Source organism: Gastrolobium bilobum, unplaced genomic scaffold (assembly GCF_033153095.1).
Source record: "Gastrolobium bilobum isolate Gb01-03AN ecotype WA unplaced genomic scaffold, APGP_CSIRO_Gbil_v1 utg6009, whole genome shotgun sequence".
Classification (NCBI taxonomy): domain Eukaryota; kingdom Viridiplantae; phylum Streptophyta; class Magnoliopsida; order Fabales; family Fabaceae; genus Gastrolobium; species Gastrolobium bilobum.
Window position 1 is genome coordinate 331704 of NW_026897914.1, and position 19036 is coordinate 350739.

General features: G+C 32.5%; 2 protein-coding genes across 3 annotated transcripts; one reads left to right on the forward strand and one right to left on the reverse strand.

Moving 5' to 3' along the window:
- The first annotated feature begins 4031 nt into the window (after positions 1 to 4031).
- On the forward strand, positions 4032 to 11110 carry LOC133311404 (uncharacterized protein At1g76660). The gene is given in 4 exon segments (XM_061512453.1): positions 4032 to 4195; positions 8605 to 9763; positions 10526 to 10710; positions 10712 to 11110. Coding segments are annotated over 4 exon segments (1407 nt in total). The 5' UTR covers positions 4032 to 4156; the 3' UTR covers positions 10736 to 11110.
- A 3868-nt stretch (positions 11111 to 14978) lies between these two features.
- Positions 14979 to 18677, reverse strand: LOC133311399 (chlorophyll a-b binding protein 7, chloroplastic). Of its 2 annotated transcripts, none has more exons than XM_061512446.1 (6): positions 18478 to 18677; positions 18217 to 18383; positions 17367 to 17513; positions 16913 to 17045; positions 15966 to 16058; positions 14979 to 15514 (listed from the first exon to the last, which is right to left on the reverse strand). In XM_061512446.1, the coding sequence occupies exons 1-6, from the start codon at positions 18637 to 18639 to the stop codon at positions 15203 to 15205; spliced, it is 1014 nt and encodes a 337-aa protein (XP_061368430.1). In that variant the 5' UTR covers positions 18640 to 18677; the 3' UTR covers positions 14979 to 15202. The 2 variants fall into 2 exon arrangements, with proteins under 2 accessions (XP_061368430.1, XP_061368431.1); XM_061512447.1 differs by having other exon boundaries at positions 18217 to 18358; positions 18478 to 18597.
- Positions 18678 to 19036: the final 359 nt, after the last annotated feature.

A 19036-nucleotide genomic window follows, 5' to 3' on the forward strand; every position in this document is an offset into this window, starting at 1 on the left:
GTAGCCATAGAACCGTAGTTATTTGGGCACTAGCTAAATTTTTGCCACTTGCTAACCTGCCTTGCTGGCTCCGCCGCTGTCCCCAAACACACTAATTTCCATCAATTTTTACCAGAAATCATATTTTCTAGTCCTATGTACCATTTATAACTTATATCCAAATTTAGAGCTTAAAATTCATTCGGCACGTTTTACGGTGCAACTGTACCGCATTATTTTTACCCGGTAAAAACACTATTCACCAAATTTTCAGAAACTTGCCTAACCAATCTATTTTTTGTTCTGAATCCATTTCCAGGGTTAGTTTTTCCATTTGAGACCTCCTACTCAATTTTACCTTCCTAGGGTTACTTGTTTGACTAATTACCGTTTTACCCCTCCTTTGTATTTTGGTCTTAATTTCAGGATTTTCACTAATCCTACCATTTAATCCATATTTAATATATTAATATATGTTTTAGAAATGTGAGGTGTTATATACATGGCCAAGGGTATCCTTAAAGAGTCCAAGGAAGATTTGGCATGAATTCAATTATTCTAGCAATAGTTTAAATCACCAATACATTCATACACCCTCCATCAAGTCACAACACAAATTGCACTATTTTCACCTAAAAATTATTATATGGCCGAAGGTGCAACATCAAGGAACCAAAAAATTTCCAACCAATTCACATGCTTAAAACTCTTATTAAACTTCATTATTTATGATTCAAACAATCACCAATCCATTTACACCATCCATCATTTCATTCAAAAGTCATCAATCTTTCACCTTGAAAATTTGTCTAAGTGTTCTCACCAAAATCACTTAAATCTTTATTAGATTTCTACCGATTATTTATCTATACAAACATTAAATTCCAAAGGGACATAGTCGTTAAACCTCTCCAACCAACCCCACCAACATAGACATCCATTATGTCCTAAAAAATTTCGAAAATTCTAAAGGTTGTCAAAATGACATTTTGAACACATTTTCATTGCTAATTTTTAATCCTTATCATTCTTTCCAACAACTACCAAGTCCAAAAATCACTTGAACATCTCTATTCAAGCTTATAACTTTCATGAAAACCTAAATATTAAGTCATCTTAAAACAAGATGAAAGTAAGGTTTTCTCACCACAAAAGTCTTCAAAATGACCTAAAAAATGAATTTTAAGCTTCCAATGGAATAAAATACTTCTCCGTGCTTCAAGACACCATGAAAACAGCCTCCTTCAAGGTGAGTTTTCTCTTCACACACTCACTTTCTCAAGGATTTCTTTATAGAGTTTTGATTACCAAAGTTTCTTGATTTGATGAATAAATTAAAAGTTGCAAATCCAAGCTATACTTCCATGGAGGTTCAGCCAAGTGAGGAAGAAACAAGAAAAAGACAAGCCTAAATGGCTAATTAGATGACTTAGAAGATATTTTCTAAGTTAAGCCACCAAATTTGACTTTTGTATAAAGTTATAAAATATCTAAAATTTAATTTACATAATTATCCTTCTTGAAATTTCTCTTATAATTCATGACTTAGATATTTTTACATAATTCAATCCTAGAACAATAATCTCATTTGAGTTTCCCAATAAAATTATACTGCAATATTTTATCCGTTAAAAATTATTACTTATCAATTTTTCTGAAAAGTGTCTATCCACTTTCAAATTTCGTTTTGAATCCAAATTCAACATATTGTCACCAAATAATGTCTAATTATATCATTTCACTAGTTAGGGTTATGTATTTTGTCAAATTATCATTTTGCCCTTCAAGTGTATTTTTACCTGAATTTCTAAATTTTCACTAAATAAACCCTTTAATTCTCAATTAAACCTTTTAATATTGTATTTCAAACATGTGAGGTGTTATAACTACTTAAAGAGCTTTCTCAACTATGAAGATACTCAAGAGCAAGCATCGATATAGAATGGAAGACCAATTTCTTAATGATTCTTTGATTACATACATTGAAAAAAAAATTATTTTGAGTTTTAGCACAAATTGAATTATAAAAAATTTTAACAATATGAAAACAAGTAGAGTAAGAGTTAACTGAAGTCATCTTAATCTTTGTAATAAATTTCTTTCAAATTTATTTATTTTAGGTCTGTATTGTATTATAAATATTTTTATTTATAATATAATATTTGTTTTATTTTCATCCCTCATAACAATTCTTGGGTTCCCCACTGCTTGTGAGCATTAATTATATTTTTTTATCATATAAACAGATGTAATTTATAAGAAAAAATACACCTGCAATTTCGCTCCTCCTTATATTATTTTGTACCTCTACCATACATGTTGTACTTTATTCATAATATAAAACATGTAATATGAGTGTAATTTTTAGACAAGGGTACTAATAAGTATAAATGAGTTTTTATTTTTTATACAGTTCTGTTACACTTATATTTTATTTGTTTATGAAAAATTATCATCGTACCATTGAACGGAAAAAGGAATAATTCTTGTCATGACAAATAGGCTTTTCAAAAAAATTTGAGACAGAAAAATAAAATTAGATAGCTGAACAGGAAATCTTTTTAAAGTTTAAAGATGTATTCAAAAAGAAAAAGTTGTCTTAGTGCATTCCTACAAAGTACAAACTAGCACCTTTATGTGATTTAGTGAATAACTTTTGATAATATCAAGGGTGTTTATGCCCCATGATTTTGTTAAATTTTCTCTTTTCTTGTGAAAGCCTCTTTCTATTATTCTACAAACCTAACATATGAACATTAATTTACTGCATATAAAGAACGTAAGTTCATTAGTACCTTGTAACACTTTAAATTTAAACCAAACTTTTTTTTAAAAAAAAATGGGCCTTAAAACTTACAAATTTCATATAGAAACAATCAACAATTAATTAAGATAATATATGATAACCTTAATGCAAGTTCTTAATTTTTCTAAAAAAAATAAAACAAATTATCTTAGCCCATAAAAAAATTCAAGTTATAACTATATGGAGATCAGAAATTGAGGTACTTTAGTAATGTTAAAGATTGGATTTGCAACAAAGAATTTGTACGAATGGATAATTTTCTTAATTCGAATAAGAATTAACCTTCCTTCCTTTTGAGTTCAAAAAAATATATTCAATTTAATTATATATTAATTGCATACATATTTGAATAAAAAAAACTTCTCTTAATGCCTGTTTGGATCATTTTTTTTAAGCTAAAAGCTAAGTTATGCCAAATAGGTTTTGAAAAAAAAAATTATAATGAAAATCTCTTTTTTTATAATGAAAAAAACTAAAAGCTAAAAGCCCTTTTATTTGAATTGTGTGCTTTTTTTAAGGAAAAACTTCACCAATGCCCCTGTGGTTTGCTTCAGAATCATCTATGTCTCTGTAATTTTTTTTTATCACATATACTCCTGTGATTTGTAAAAGATGTTTTTTATCACGTATGTTCCTGTGATTTTTTATTTTTTACAAAACACAGGAGCATATGTGATAAAAAAACCACAAGGACATAAGTGATTCTGAAGCAAATCACAGGAATATCAGTAAACTTTTCCTTTTTTTAATGAAGAGTTATAGAGATAGAAACAGAGATATAGTCTTTTTGAAATATGTGCTTTAAAGTAACTTTTAAGCTGAATATTTTATGTAATTACCAAATAATTTTTATCTCTTTTTTCAGCTTTAACTTATAAATAACTTCTAACTTAAAAAAAAAAATCCAATGAGGCTCTTATTTTTTTCACTCTTTCTTTTTGTCTTAAATGAATTTTTTTTTTCAGTAACATATTATATACGTATTTTTTTTTTTTTTTGGGATAGCATTATATACGTATTCTTATTTTTCATTATTTTTTCTCAACTAGTATGCGTGTTTTTTCAGTAATAATAATAATTTTAACAAAAAAAAAAAAAAGCATCGCCATTGTCACGGTCTCACACGATCGCTTTTTCTCTATCTTCATCACACTCGAGTCTTTTTCGCTTTTGTCTCTCTTCATCCTTTGATTGTTATCATAAATTATTTAATATTCTCTCTCTCTCTCTCTCTCTCTCTCTTCACATCAAAAGTTCAAGTAGTGTCAGCTTCTGAAGAAGAGAAATGTGAGAACGATCTTGGTTTTGTTTAAGCTTATTGCAACAACGTGACAGTTCTAGTAGAGTGTAACAACACACCTACTTAATCTAATGGGTTCCGAACAAAATCGATTTCCTCAGCATGAAAGGGTATCTCTCTCTCTCTCTCTCTCTCTCTCCCATCCTTCTATTTACTCTCTTTGCAAATTTCATTTCTAAATTACTCGAAATTATGCTTTATACATTATTTGCGACTCAAAGAAGGTTTTTTGGGGTTAGATCTGAGGTACCTAGCACGTAACCTAACTCCAATTTTGTTTGTTTTCGATTGTTCATTGCTGTTTTTACTCTTATGAGCACATGTCTTTCTCAGATCTCGCGGTAATTGCATTTATAACTGTGATGATTACTGATTGTGCACCATTGCTTTTCTGTTTCGTGTTACGGTTGAACTTGCTTCTATTAGTCGAATTTTCATGATTTGATCTTCTTCTTTTTGTATTTGTTGTTGTCTGAGCTAAACTTGGATGGATCTGATGGCTGAATTCTTAGTTTTTATAGAAATTATATTCTTCCCGTAAATTAGAGTGAAGAGTGATCTACTTTAATTCCTTTGGTGCAATTGATATTTTTTTTTTTTCTGTTTAATTTCGATGTTTTAGTTAAACTCTATGTCCATAGTAGTACATCCACACTTGTCTTCATGCTATGTTGTGTTAGGTTAACCTTGATTTTGAAATGCCATTGAGAATCCTCTATGTTGAAGCCTCGGCTACTGCCATTAGTCTTGTGAATATCAGGGTCTCGTGTCCAATATGCAATAAAAATAAGATAGCAAACCACTTCTGTTAATAACTAATCGAGCTTTTTCTATTTTTGGGTATGCATGGAAAGAAAACATGCCACTTATATAAACAATAGATTTTTTACTTCATTTTCTTTCTTTTTGTAAAGCTTCACTTCAACCTAAAAGTTTAAGTTGTTAAGTAAGGTTATATTAATGGTTTTATACTTCTCTAACACGCCCTCTCATACGAGAGCTCACTGGATTTGAAGGGTGGACAATGCACAGGCCCACTTACCCGTGTTAAGACACTCCAAAAGACTTAATTAATTATTAATTAAATGAGGGGCAGTGAGTATCGAACCCGTGACACCGAGGCTCTGATACCATGTAAAGCATCAATTCAATTCAAAAACTTAAGCTGTTGAGTGAGGCTATGCTAATGGTTTTATACTTTTCTAACACTTTTACTAACCAAATAGACCTTTTTCCTTTCTCTTTTTCTTCGTGTGTGTTGTGTGGGTGGGTTGTGTAAGAGATGGATGGAATGTGTATGTCAACCGAATGCTTAATTTACTTTAGGCATGGAATGGTGGGCTAATAATGTTATATTGTTTTGTATATATTTGATCATAAAAAACAAGAATATATCTTGTAGATTGAAGCTAGAAGAATCTTACACTTTAAAGCTTACTAGCAATTAGTTAATTACTGCTGGTATAAAATATCAACATACTTTTGATATTGTCATTCACACGGGGAAAACAAAGGCACAAAATGTAGAAAAAATATTGCCCCCTGAAAATGAAATTGAAATTTTGCAGAATGAGTCATACATAACTATAAATTTATGGGTAGCTCTAAATTATTGTAATTGCAATCATTATTTAAGGACATGTGGGGTGAGAAGGCAACGAGTCTTATATTTTTTAATAATTTTTATTTAGCAGCTTAAATTTATTTGTAAATGCAAACCTTATCTCAGATTTTCTGAGAGTTGTCCAATAAAAGGATTTATAATTTCAAAAAGTTGTGCAAATTGACAAACAAAACGAGATTGAAAACTTATATGGTTTTTTCTGTCTTGACTTCCGAATCCAAGATCATTCAACACTTTAACTGTTATGTGATGAGGATGGAAAGAGTGGGGCAAGGGGAATTATAAGATTAAGGAAGAAGTCATAACTCCCTGAAATTACTGCCTATGAGGGAGCCTTCCTAACAGATACATAAAGAAATTTGGATGGCTTGATTTTATTGAAGGTTTTCTTTGTCTTTTCCATGATTTTTCTTTGCACCTTTGTTTCAGAGGATAACTTATCCTCCACTATTCTGAAATCTTTCTTCCTTCTCTCTAATAATATTTTATGTCAAAAAAGGGTAGGAAAAAAATCTCAAAGAAAGTATCTCAAAAATGTTTGCTTGAAAAGGAAACATGAAAAGAAATTGAAGGGACTAAGATAAAATGCACATGGATATATTAGTACCGTATTTTCCCGTTCAGGGTTCAGATAAGTTTCTTGTTCCTTGTAGTGTGTTGTTTTGTTTTCCATTCCCTATCTTGAGCTTGTCACATTTTTGTTTCTATCATTTCTCCTGAATTGATTTAGTACAGTTGTCAAATATTTATTAAAAAGTGGTCAATTATTCTTCTCAATAAGAAACCCTGTTCTGTCCTGCTCCTCTTCTGTGCCTCTTTTTCTTTTCTTTTCTTTTCTCTCAACCCATAGATTAACTTAAAAAGTTAAAAGATTTCCTTCGGTGCTCCAAATTTAGTTATGCCATTTGACACTGTAAACATTATCTTACTCGGATTGATCATTTCATGGAAACAAAATAGCTTGATGCTTTGCATAGGATTGTATTGGTTGAGGAATAAAATATCATTAAGCGAATATCTCTTTGCTTCCCGAGATGAAACATTATGAGAACAAACCAGCCTTGGGGTATTATATGTTAACACTTAAAATTCGGAAGCCGAATCTAGTTCAACTTAGCCTCCTTTTGCTCAATGTCCTTGTGAACACAAAACAGCGCTGCAATTGGTAGAAATTACATAAAACCAAAAGTGAACCTTTTCCAATGATTTAAAGTTCTTGTTTCGAATATCCATTCTATTTATGTAGAAAAGTGATTATATTACACAAATATATTTGGGTAGTAAAACTATTCTAGCTTTTACAGGCCTGCAACTTTCAGTTGTTTGTTTTGTTTCCTTCCGATATTTATGATCTCATTTCTTCATTGATAACATTTTAATTGCCAGAATTTCAGTGATCTTCATGTTTTCAAGATGAATGCAGGATGGACTCCATCAATCTTATGCCCTCTTTTTCTTGTTGATAAAAGAAGGCATTAATTGAAACAAAGGAGAGAATATACATCCATGAAGGGACAAAAATATTCTCTTGAAAAGAGAAAAGAAAACAGCGAAGTAATGAACCAAAATGATAAGTGGTTCGGAAAACCAGTAAGGCTTTCCAATCACTGCATGTTAGTTCCAAAGAGAAGCCAACAACATAATCCTATCCCATGATGAAAGTAAGGATAGAGAGAGACCATTGAGAGTATGGCATTCCTCTCCGACCAGATGCACCAAAGAACTGCATAAACTTCCCCTTCCATATAATCGTAGCCTCCTTTTTCCTGCCAAAACCTTTAAAATGTATCATGAGAAATCACTCCAAGGTGAGAGGATGCACCCTATGTTCACCAAAAATCCCAAACAGATTATTCCATAATAAAGTTGATCCCTTATGATGCAAAAATAAATGTGCTACATGATGTGTATTAGGAGAAAGAGCTGTGTGAAATCTAAGAATCTCGGAAGTGGAACATGTCATTTGTGTTAGTTCTGTTAAATACAATTTTGAAATGAAAGACTTAACCGTAGGGAGTTTTAAATTTACAAATGGGTTTGTCAAGGAGAAACTGCTGGTGATTAGGAGAGTGGGTTAAAAACTGGGGCAAAATTACATAAAAAACAATCTGAAGGCCATATTGTCCTGGATAGATTAAGGGTGAGAATACTAGAATCAAGGAGCTGAAGGGACACTAGATCATTAAACCTTGCTATGTATAATGTGTTAATTTAGTAATCTCTTTGACAGTTTTCATAAAGTTTTGTCCACATATAAACTTAGATCCTAAAACATACTTTGTGAATACAAAGTGTAAGCTTTTATCTCCTAGTTCCTAAAATTGTGGTAACAATTTAATAATATAATATTTATCAGGGGAAAGGGGACGAACTGGAGCAGTGGTAAAACTGTTCCTTCATGACTGAAAGGTCATGGGTTCGAATCCAGGAAACAGCCTCTTTGCAATTATGCAAGGGTAAGGCTGCATACAAGGATTTTCTCCACTCCACACTTGCTAGTCGGGTTTAACGGGGAGTACTTAATATTTATCAGGGGAAGGTCAACTTAACACCCATACAAGTCCAAATCTCTTTCACCCTTTATTAACCATTGATTCTACTTGCATTTAACGATGTTCATCTTCAATAAATTAAAACTGTTAGATACAAGTAAAATCAACGGTTAATAAGTGGAATAAGAGTTTTTAGACCTACACTGTTGTAAGTTGATCTCTCCCATTTATTGATATTTGTGTTGAAGAGTTAAAAGAAGTAACGATGTTTGGGAGGTTCAATTCTTGTTAAAAACTTAAATATCAAAAGAATTCTCAAGATTTATTGTTTCTTTTCATTTCTACCTGTTATTAATCACCTTTTTCCTTTGAGTAAGTCTATATTGCTTGACTTGCATTGCAGCGAAAGAGATGGGGTGGATGTTTGGGTGCATTTTCTTGTTTTGGTTCACAGAAAGGTGGGAAGCGTATTGTACCTGCATCTCGCATTCCTGAGAACAATGGATCAGCTACTCAGCCAAATGGGCCTCAAGTAGTTGGTTTGACCAATCAAGCTACAGGGCTAGCTCCTTCTCTCTTAGCCCCACCTTCTTCACCGGCTTCCTTTACGCATTCTGCCCTACCTTCTACTGCGCAATCACCTAGTTGTTTCATGTCATTATCTGCCAACTCACCTGGAGGTCCTTCATCTACAATGTATGCCACTGGGCCATATGCTCACGAAACACAACTGGTGTCTCCTCCAGTCTTCTCAAATTTCACTACTGAGCCGTCTACTGCTCCTTTCACTCCTCCTCCAGAATTGGCTCACTTAACAACTCCCTCTTCCCCAGATGTACCTTTTGCGCATTTTCTATCATCTTCAGTGGATCTCAAAAACAGTGACAAGAGTAACTACATCACTGCAAATGATCTTCAAGCACTTTACCCTGGAAGTCCTGCCAGTAGCCTTAAATCTCCAATATCAAGGAACTCTGGTGACTGTTTATCATCCTCTTTTCCTGAACGGGAGTTCCGCCCACAGTGGGATCCATCTCTATCTCCTGAAAGTGGAAAATATCCGAGAATTGACTGTGGGAGGCAGTCTGGGTATGACGCAAATGGTCTAGATACAAATTTCTTCTGCCCTGCTACCTATGCACAATTCTATTTAGACCAAAATCCTCCATTTCCTCATAATGGTGGGAGACTAAGCGTTTCGAAAGATTCTGATGTTCAATCTACTGGTGGAAATGGACATCAGAGTAGGCATGCTAGGAGTCCTAAACAAGATGTGGAAGAAATAGAAGCTTACCGAGCATCCTTTGGTTTCAGTGCAGATGAGATTATAACTACCTCTCAATACGTGGAGATTTCTGATGTAATGGAGGACTCATTTACGATGATGCCCTTCTCAGCAGGCAAGTCAACAATGGAAGAAAGCATAGAACCATCATTAATGAAAGGATTCAAAGCTCAGGAGACACAGGTGGCATTGCAGAGTTTGAAAAGCCTTAGATTAGATCCAGCTCCTGTTGGCAAGGAAGCACGCAATCAGGTCTCAATATGTCAAGGATATGAAGGTTTGTTGTAAATACTTGATCTAAATATGATTTGTTTCATTACATCTTTAGAAACAATGGAAATAGAAAAAGAAAATAGAGAAGCTCACTTATAAATGAATTATGATTTTGTGTCAATATTATATATGATATCACCCTACCCTTGTTAGTTGTGGTTTAATGGGAAGTGGTTTTGTTATATATGATATGACTTTAATAACTGGAGTCTGCTGTACTTTCTTTTAATGGGTTTAGAAAGTTATAACATTTTTTTTCCTCTGGTAAGATTTAAGGTATATTGGTCTTCTTTGTATATTGTTAGAGATATATAAAACCATTAGTGTAGCCTCAGCCATCAGCTTAAGCTTTTGAGTTGAATTAGTTCTTTACATGATATCAGAGCCTCGGTGTCATAGGTTCAATTCTCACCACCCCACTTTCTCTTGTGGAATTTTTTAGTATAGGTATGTTGGGCTTAATGCATCATCCATCCTTCAAGTCCAATGGACTCTCGTCTGGGGGGATGTGTTAGAGATATATAAAACTATTAATGTAGCCTCACCCATCAGCTTAAGCTTTTGAATTGAATTGGTTCTTTACATATATTAAGGTGATAAAGTATTAAATATGGATTATCATAGTAGACTGAAAAAGATGGAGGGTAATTTTGTGTTTGAATGGTTGTATGCATTTAGCTGAGTAGGATGTCTTGCCTTTACTTCAACTTTTTCATACCGTTTTCTTTATGTGTCTAAGCAAATATGTTCCTTTCTTGCACGTCAGATCATAAATCACAAGGGAATTGTAGCAACGGCTCTGGATTAAGTACACCAGATAGACATACTCTCATGGATGATGAGGATATATTCTCAAAAATGGGGTCATCCAGAATCAGCAGGAAATATCAGATGGGGTTATCGTGCTCTGATGCAGAGGTTGACTATAGGAGGGGAAGAAGCTTACGAGAAGGAAAGAGAATGTGATTTGGCATGACTAAGAATTAGTTAATCAATCCAGAACAGATTATCTGTTATCTGTGTATTAATTTGCGGCTTCCTTTAAAAAACAACCAAAAAAAAAAAGAAAAGAAAAGAAAAGAAAAGAAAGTCTACTTGGGGTTCGCTAATTGATGGAATGATCTAACCTAGATCTAACCGATTCTATCCCTCATGTTTGACCAGATCTTACTGATCAATGAATGTAGTCTCTTATTTTCTTCAAGCGAGTCCAGATTAATGTTTTGAGTGAATGAAGTTTGATTTTAACTAAGGGCTAGTGGATCACCAGCTTTTGTTCCGATTTTAGGGCTTGTGCACTTATGCAAACCTCTGTATTTTTTACAGTCCATTGGTGATCTATAACCTGGTGTACTAGCTGCCCCTTTAAGAAAACTGAGCTGCTTATACATACAAGTTGTGCATAAGTTTGTGGATAATTTGTATAAAAACTTTAAGTAACTAACATTTTCTTTCAAGTAAATATGAATTTGAAATATCTACAGAAAATTGGGGAGTGAATTTGAAAAATCGGCCAGAGACAAGATAAAGATATTAACTAACTAAGAGAGACTTCAATTAATTTAGTGGTTGTTAATATTTTTGTAGATTAGCTTATTTCCATAGTTGCACAAGAGAGAATAGTGTACAAACGACGTACATACTCTTGTATTTTTACTTAAATTTATAGAGCATTTTTTGTAATTACGCGTTATTGTGTATACTAAAGTTTTTCAAGTAATTTATTAAAAACAAAAAGTTGTTCAAGTAACACAATTCTTCACAAAATAAGAGTGTCAGCGCAAATATGGAAAAAATTATTTTTGTAGTGTATTATTTGGAATTTTATTTGGTGTTTGGGGAAACTTTTTCTTGTTTTCAAAATGGACAACTTTTGAGAGCCCGGATAAGAAATCCAACCGATACATACAAAAAAAAGGTTAGAAACAATGTTATTAAGCCTGCTGATTGACTCGATTGAGTTACTGAATTACTTGTTTAACTACATGATCCGTAACTATATGCAAATTTATAATTTATGTTAAAAAACCTATAAACATACTTAAATACTTGTAAAAAAAAATATTAATTTTAAATATTTTAATATAAAAAATAATAAATCACATATCATTATCCAACAAAAGGATTAAACAAATACATAATACTTGTGATACTGGTACTTCAGGTTCAGTAGACGACATCTCTATAAATTAAATCAAAATTTCTTATATATTGCATAACAAAGATAATATTAGTGTTGTAGGTATGTAATCTATGTAAGTCAATAAGCAACAAATCATCCAAATATTTCAAAAAAAAAAAACTATTTGTGAATTTAAAAAAATAATATCCTTTATGATTTTTTTTTTGGAAAACATTTTTTTTTATGAATAGGGTGGAGTCACCGATTTTCACCAAAATCAGTCGGGACGCACCGGTTCCAATGCTTGACCGTTCCGCTGTTTCATCCGGATCGATTATATGACCGATTTCCCGTTTCCTAGGTCGACTAGCCAGGCCGATTCAGGTATATCAACACTGGTAAAAAATGCCTAAAGTAAGAAAGTCTTTAAAATCTTTAAAGATGTATTTATAGACTATTTTTTTTGGTAAAATATTTATAGACTAATTAAATTAAATTATTTCATAAACTTAATTTTCTTTAATTTAAGTTTGGTTTTATTAAAATTTTATGATAGTGAGAAAAAAATAACGGTTTTATGATAAAATAACTTAACCATATACGACATGATGAGCACCACTTTTGTTCAAATTTTTTTAAGTTGATTAATTAAGTGATAAATTTGGTATAAAAAAAGGGGTTGTCAAAGAACATTTGTGTACTTTGAGTTTTGATGATCTACAAGCTTTAAAAAGATCATCTTTATATTCAAATTTTTTTACTAATAAAAAGTATCAGTAAAAAGTATTATCATATTACAGTGAAATTGGGAAAGATATACATTCACAGTTACATATAACTGACATCAGATAAATGAAATCTATCTAAACTAGTTAGAAACCAGATAATTATGATGTCAGATATGTTAAATCTAACTAAAATCATTAGGAATGAGCTAATTATAAAACTCCATTCCAATATATGGAGAGTGAATATCCTTATGTTTATTTTTGGTATTATCAGTTGGAACTTATTTATACTCGAAAAATTTTCAAATTGAAATTAAAAAGTTCTGCCTATATTTTTACACGGGATCAATTTAATTATGCTCAAACTATAAATTTGACTTATTTATATTTTCTATTAACGCGTGAATTGAATTTTTTATTATAAGGTATACTTTTTATTTTTAAATTATATATATATGAGTTCTCTTTTTCTATAGTCAATGTAGATAACTTATCTACAGTGAGCCCAAAACGATGTCGTTTTAAGGCGAAAATTAAGTTATTTTTGTAATTATAATTTATTTCAGAGTTATAATAGCTTTTTTCATTATATTTTTTTTATTTTTAAATCCAAAACGACGTCGTTTTGGGAGTGAATGTAGATAACTTATCTACATTCACTTTAGAAACATTAAATTATATATATATATATATATATATATATATATATATATATATATATATATACGGGTAAACATTTCTGCAGCCAGCCAGCATTTTTAACTATGTTCTCCGGGAGAACATAGCTATAATTGTTTTTTTTTTCTCTCTCCTCAGTTACTTTTCAGAACCTGTTTGCTAACGTGGAGAGAGAAAAAAAAGAAAATTTAATGTTATAACTATGTTTTCTCGGGAGAACATAGTTAAAAATGGTGGCGGTAGATAACCTTATGGCTGTAGAAATACTTTTCCCATATATATATTTGGCATACTAATCCTAAAATATCTGTTTGAAGTGAGTCGGCCACCTTGTTTCCCCACAAGCATTAATTCTTTGAATTGGCTATAGGACTAATCCCGAGTTGGTATTTAATCTTCTTGCTCCGGATATCGTTTTAGGCTTGCTAGAGATAACATTATCTTGTGTAACAGGAAAAACATTAATCGTTGTGGGCGCGTGTGTTAAATCAATTAAATCAATCTATGTGTCATAAAATTATCTCCACAAACATTAATCTCCAATTAAATAAGTCTTGATGGCGGCGACTCCATGCATTTCATGTTTCTTTCGTCGTCCCATCATGACCCCGGTTGCGACAGTAGAGATGACTTGTCAACCCACAAATGGGGTACAACTTACAAGGATCAATATAAAGAGATCTAGAGAGGCATGAATATAAAAAATACGAGCTCTATTGTTAAATATGTGATGAAACGTCTCAGGCAAGGGCTGAGAATGCGGGAAGTGTTGTGCTAGGGCCTAGTTCTGGATGTATGAGGATGCTCAAGTAAAGTATTAGGATGGGATGAATATCAATGTGATGGTTTTCTATGAGCCCTACTCTGGTGTGAGCTTGTGTAACCCCTCACGTGAGAGGGACACATGCATGAGGAAGTGAGGGAATAAGGAGTAAAGATGACTTTTGTCTTTTGGTAAATGTTAAGGGCCGAGCCCAAATTGGGTCCAATAAAAACCATCCTATAAAAGGGAATGTTAAACAAGAATGATTTGAAATTGTTTAGAATTTGGACTAAGAGTTCTAGAGGCACTGTTGTGGGTTGGCTACATGATAGTTCAAAGTTCAAACTCAGTCAATGTGACCCTTGAGAACAAGTTATACCTTGATAAAAGTTTAAACTTATTTTGTTTACTAAATACATTATGTTAAAATGGGCTAAAAAGAATGAACTAAGCCATAGGCTGTTTTATTTATTTTCCCCCAACCCTACCAATGAAAATGACAAATTTTACTAGTAATCCAACAAATAACAAACACAATTTGTACTATTCTATTGACATTGCCTCTCAGTATGCAACAAATTCAACCTATGAGATTCACCTCCAAATACCCTCTTAATGCTAAACATTGTTAGTGCATGGATAATAATAAGATCACACTCTATTGCGAAAGATAAAAAAATAATCACAAGGTTACACTGTAAACCTTTAAGTAAATGTGACGTTGACTATTTTAATGCTACTCATTACCCACATAACACACATCCCATGTATGTTATAAAGGTTGTCTAACATCATCCGTGCTCAAGAATATCTCTTCAAAAATTTGTCCAAAACTAATTAGTACCTTTCACAAAAGGAAAAACAATGCTTCTTTTATGGAGTTTATTTTCTCATTTTGCATGAGAATTGAATTCTCATGTTGTGACTCAACTAGTGGTGGACACTACATTTGTTAAAAAGCGAAAAAAAAAACTTTGCACGCAAATTGAAAGGTCACAATATGAGAATTGAATTCTCTTTTATACTTAGATTTAACTATTCAATGTAGAGAACCACATAATCATCGCGGCTATACCATTTTGACCTGAATTCCCTACGCAAAATTTATAGAAAAGAGCAACCGAATGTATGTGAAATTCCTTTCTAATATTACTAGACTACTTTCATGAAGTTGAGTGAGCCCAGCAAGTTATTGTGAAAAGGATCGGAGATGTGCTCAACAAGGTTCTGCACAGGACCTTTACCCGTCACAGCTGCTTGCATGTAAAAACCTAACCAGGCAATCATTGCTAAGCGTCCATTTTTTATTTCTTTCACCTTCAGCTCCTCAAAAGCTTCAGGATCTTTGGACAGATTTAAGGGATCAAACAATGCTCCTCCAGGATAATTTATATCACCAGGAAGATATATCCCTAGAGGCTCCAATGCCTCAATCCCACAATATCTAGCGTATTCTGGTCCAACCTGTTTAATAATAAGAATCTCTAATTAGTATTCCTGGCACAGCCATATGCAGATGCAGATGACTATCCAAAAAAGAACAAGTCTTGTAGTTAAGTAGCTCCAATTATAGAAACTTTTGATTTTGGCCCATATAAGATTTGGTTACGAATGTCAGTATAGTTTCTTTAATTTTGGGTGGGATAGTAATTTAACTTTCAAATTTATAGTTGCATTCAGGTATTTCAAGAGAACACCTATGAAGGATCACGGGCGAAATGCCTGGAAAGGTTTTTTAACTGGTTTCATTTGTACTATTAAAATGGACTGCTTCATCCAATACAACATAGTTGAAAATCTGAAATCATATGGTACACCAAGTCACCACTCACATCTCATGGGCTAAAAAACACTCTAATATTGGAAGACAAATGTCACTAGAAGTAAGGTGGATAATGGATATGACGAGCATTACCATAAGGAGTGCTTGGCAAATAGCAATCACAACCACTCCCTGGCTTCCAGCTAAGTGAAGACCTTGTATGCCAAGGTAATCCAGAGTATCTCCCTGTCAAGATTGAAAGACTCAAGAGAGAGGAATGTCAATTACATCATTATAATTATCTTTACGAGTTCACTCAGCATAGAAGTATACAAAATCATAAAGTAAGCCCAACAGTGTATGAATATGCAACTGAATTTATTCTCATGCAACAAGTAAAAACTGATCAACTGGTTCCAATTAACAAAATAATGGATATAAAACAAATCTTGAGCCTCCATGTAATAGCTTAAGTTTTTAGATAGAATTTGTCCTAAGGTTTTCCCTTCATTTGAGGCCTCCCATGAAAAAATTAGTATCCGTTTTTTTTTTTTCTAGTGACTGTTCTTTGCGCTTCTTAGTATATGGATTCTCATTTTCCTCAAGAGCAGCAGGTGATCATGTTATGAGAGACGAAAATGATCATGTTATGTCTTTTTCTCGCATTACAAGACCCTCTCCTATTCATTAAAAAAAGCAGAGATGATGAAGATCCTTGTTCACACTTGTAAACATTCATTTGCATGTGCACGAATCACATATTTTTCCCAATAAATTATTTATTATAACAATGTCAGCTATCCATATTGTCAATGAGATGAGGGAGGAAAACAACAATATGATCAAACCAACCATTACAAGATACAAAAGATGTCAAAAGCTACAATAAACATGTCTAGAGCGTCTGCAGCTTTATGGAGAACAAATTGTTGAGAACATTTTCAAGAAAACATAATTTTCCCTTTTAATTAATAGATTCAAGGAGTGTGTAATGGATAATAGCTATATATTTGATTGTACAAACTTGTGTATGATAAATATCAACAAAATTGATAAGCAAAACTGTACAAAAGATGGTAAAAGAGACAGGACATGCTAACCTTGAGCTTTGAATAACCAACACGCCACCAGACAGGTTCTACAAAGTGAAAGGCTCCCAATAGGTCTAATATTTCAGGAACTAGAGCACCGACAGATGCAAGCATAGCCCACCGAGCATGCAATATCTCAAAGCTTAATGATAAACTAGGTTAAAATGATCATTTGGCTATCTAAAACTCAACAAAAATTCACACAATACAAAGATATCATTAATAAATATTTTTTCGATGATTCATAAACTATTTAAAAGATATTCCTCACATTACATGAGCTTGATGCCCATAGTACATCATAACAATTAAATACACTTTATATTTGCTACTGGTGTGGAATAAACATGAGTAACTAAAAATCAAACATGTCATCATATGAGAAAAATCATACTAGACAAGCAGCAATAACACATGTATAATGACTTCCACGGAGACAAAAAAAAATCAAAATATGTCATACTTGAAGTATTTCTTCAGTGCCACAGGATCCTTGCCAAGCCCAGCAATGTCAAAGCCATAATCCCCAGGCAGTTCCCCAGTAAGATATGATGGGTAGCTATATGAAATAGGACCAAGCCAACGAGGTCTATCTTCTCCATACCAAAAACTGAAAATTTAGTGAATGTTCAATGGAATGAGCACAAATTTTAGACACAAACAACAATGAGAATAATAATCATGTTAGAAATGATAATTCCAAATTTTTTTATCTCTTGGATATTCTAAAGAATTGAATACACAAAAATTATTTGTATCAATGTAAGACATGAAGTAACATGTCAAGATTCACAACAGCATAGCTTGTGAATTTCACTGTGGTTGGGTTGGGGATACGCAATGCTACTCATATTCTTATTATAATAGCCAGCAAGAGCAAATGTTATCTGCACCACTTGAAAAATTTTCACCAATTAGTTTTGCTAAAATCAAAACCATACCTTGAACAAAAGAATACACCATTAAAGCTGAAAATTTATTTAAGACTGAATTTAAAAAAAAAAAAAAAAAGAGTGCTTCGGTTTTGGTTTATATCTCACGTATATGAAATTGATAACATTCATCACATCTCACAAATACAATAAACTGTTCAACTGATTTTTCGAACCATACCTAGTGTAAAATATAATGTGAACCGAACCGAACCGAAAAACTGAACCGGTTTAAGAAAACTATTTTTAAATTCGGTTTAAGAACCTGAGCATTTGGTTCAGAGGATAAACTCGCTTTACCGGTTCGGTTTTTTTCATACAAAAACCGAACCGAACCGTATAGTTGAAACACGATGTATACACTTGCTTACCAGGAATTACCTCTCCTTTCTGGCCTTCTCTGCGAAGGCCTTGAATTTGGAAGAGTTTTCAACAGAAAATTTCTTTGTCTCCTCCATTTTCCGCTGAAGCGATTCTCCCAACGAACTATTAGCTATGGCTTTCACGGCGGTGAAAGGAATCGCTGAGAATAGTAAAACTCCAGCAAGCTTCAATCGGAACATTTTTTTTTCTTGAATCATCTAATGGAAACAGTAACAATTGGAAAATAGAAACTACGAAAGGAAAATAACAGCAACGTACCTCTTGCCATGAAGCATTGCAGAAGAAGAAAAAACGACCTTTAGTTACGAAGCTGCTTCTCGGTTTTGGGGAAAAACGACGAAACTGAATAGAGTCGCTAAGAAAAGAGGATGAAGAAGAGGAAACAGAGAAAGGAGACGCTACTGGATGAAGCGAAACCATGGCCCGCCCCTCACCGCTCACTATGCCTTAGCGCTTTGTACTTCTTATTAGATAACCAATTATATCGTAATGACCAACTAGTTTGTTAATAAAACGATGTGTTATATTAACTAAGAGAAAGACACAACTAATAAAATTTATAAACGAGAAAATGAGAATTTTTTTAATTATAAATTTAAATAAAAAATATTAATTTATATTTTTTTTTTACTTAAATGATATAATTATATGTTCTTTAAAAGAATTAATATTTTTTTCAATAATAAATGTTATTAACAGATAAAATGTATACATGGTTAATTAGTGTAAAATAATATAAGAAATTTCATGTGTAATGGTTATTTTCCTGTCATGTAGAGTAATATATTATAAAATTATTTAAGTTTGCAATTTCTAT

Bases quoted from the DNA above. Each gene is read 5' to 3' on its own strand.
- LOC133311399 (XM_061512446.1), bottom strand. From the start codon at position 18,639: ATGGTTTCGCTTCATCCAGTAGCGTCTCCTTTCTCTGTTTCCTCTTCT. The intron at 17,046-17,366 runs GTATGACATATT...TTTATCATTAAG, and splicing joins GCACTGAAGAAATACTTCAA to CTTTGAGATATTGCATGCTC. The intron at 16,059-16,912 runs GTTAGCATGTCC...CAATCTTGACAG, and splicing joins TTGGTTATTCAAAGCTCAAG to GGAGATACTCTGGATTACCT.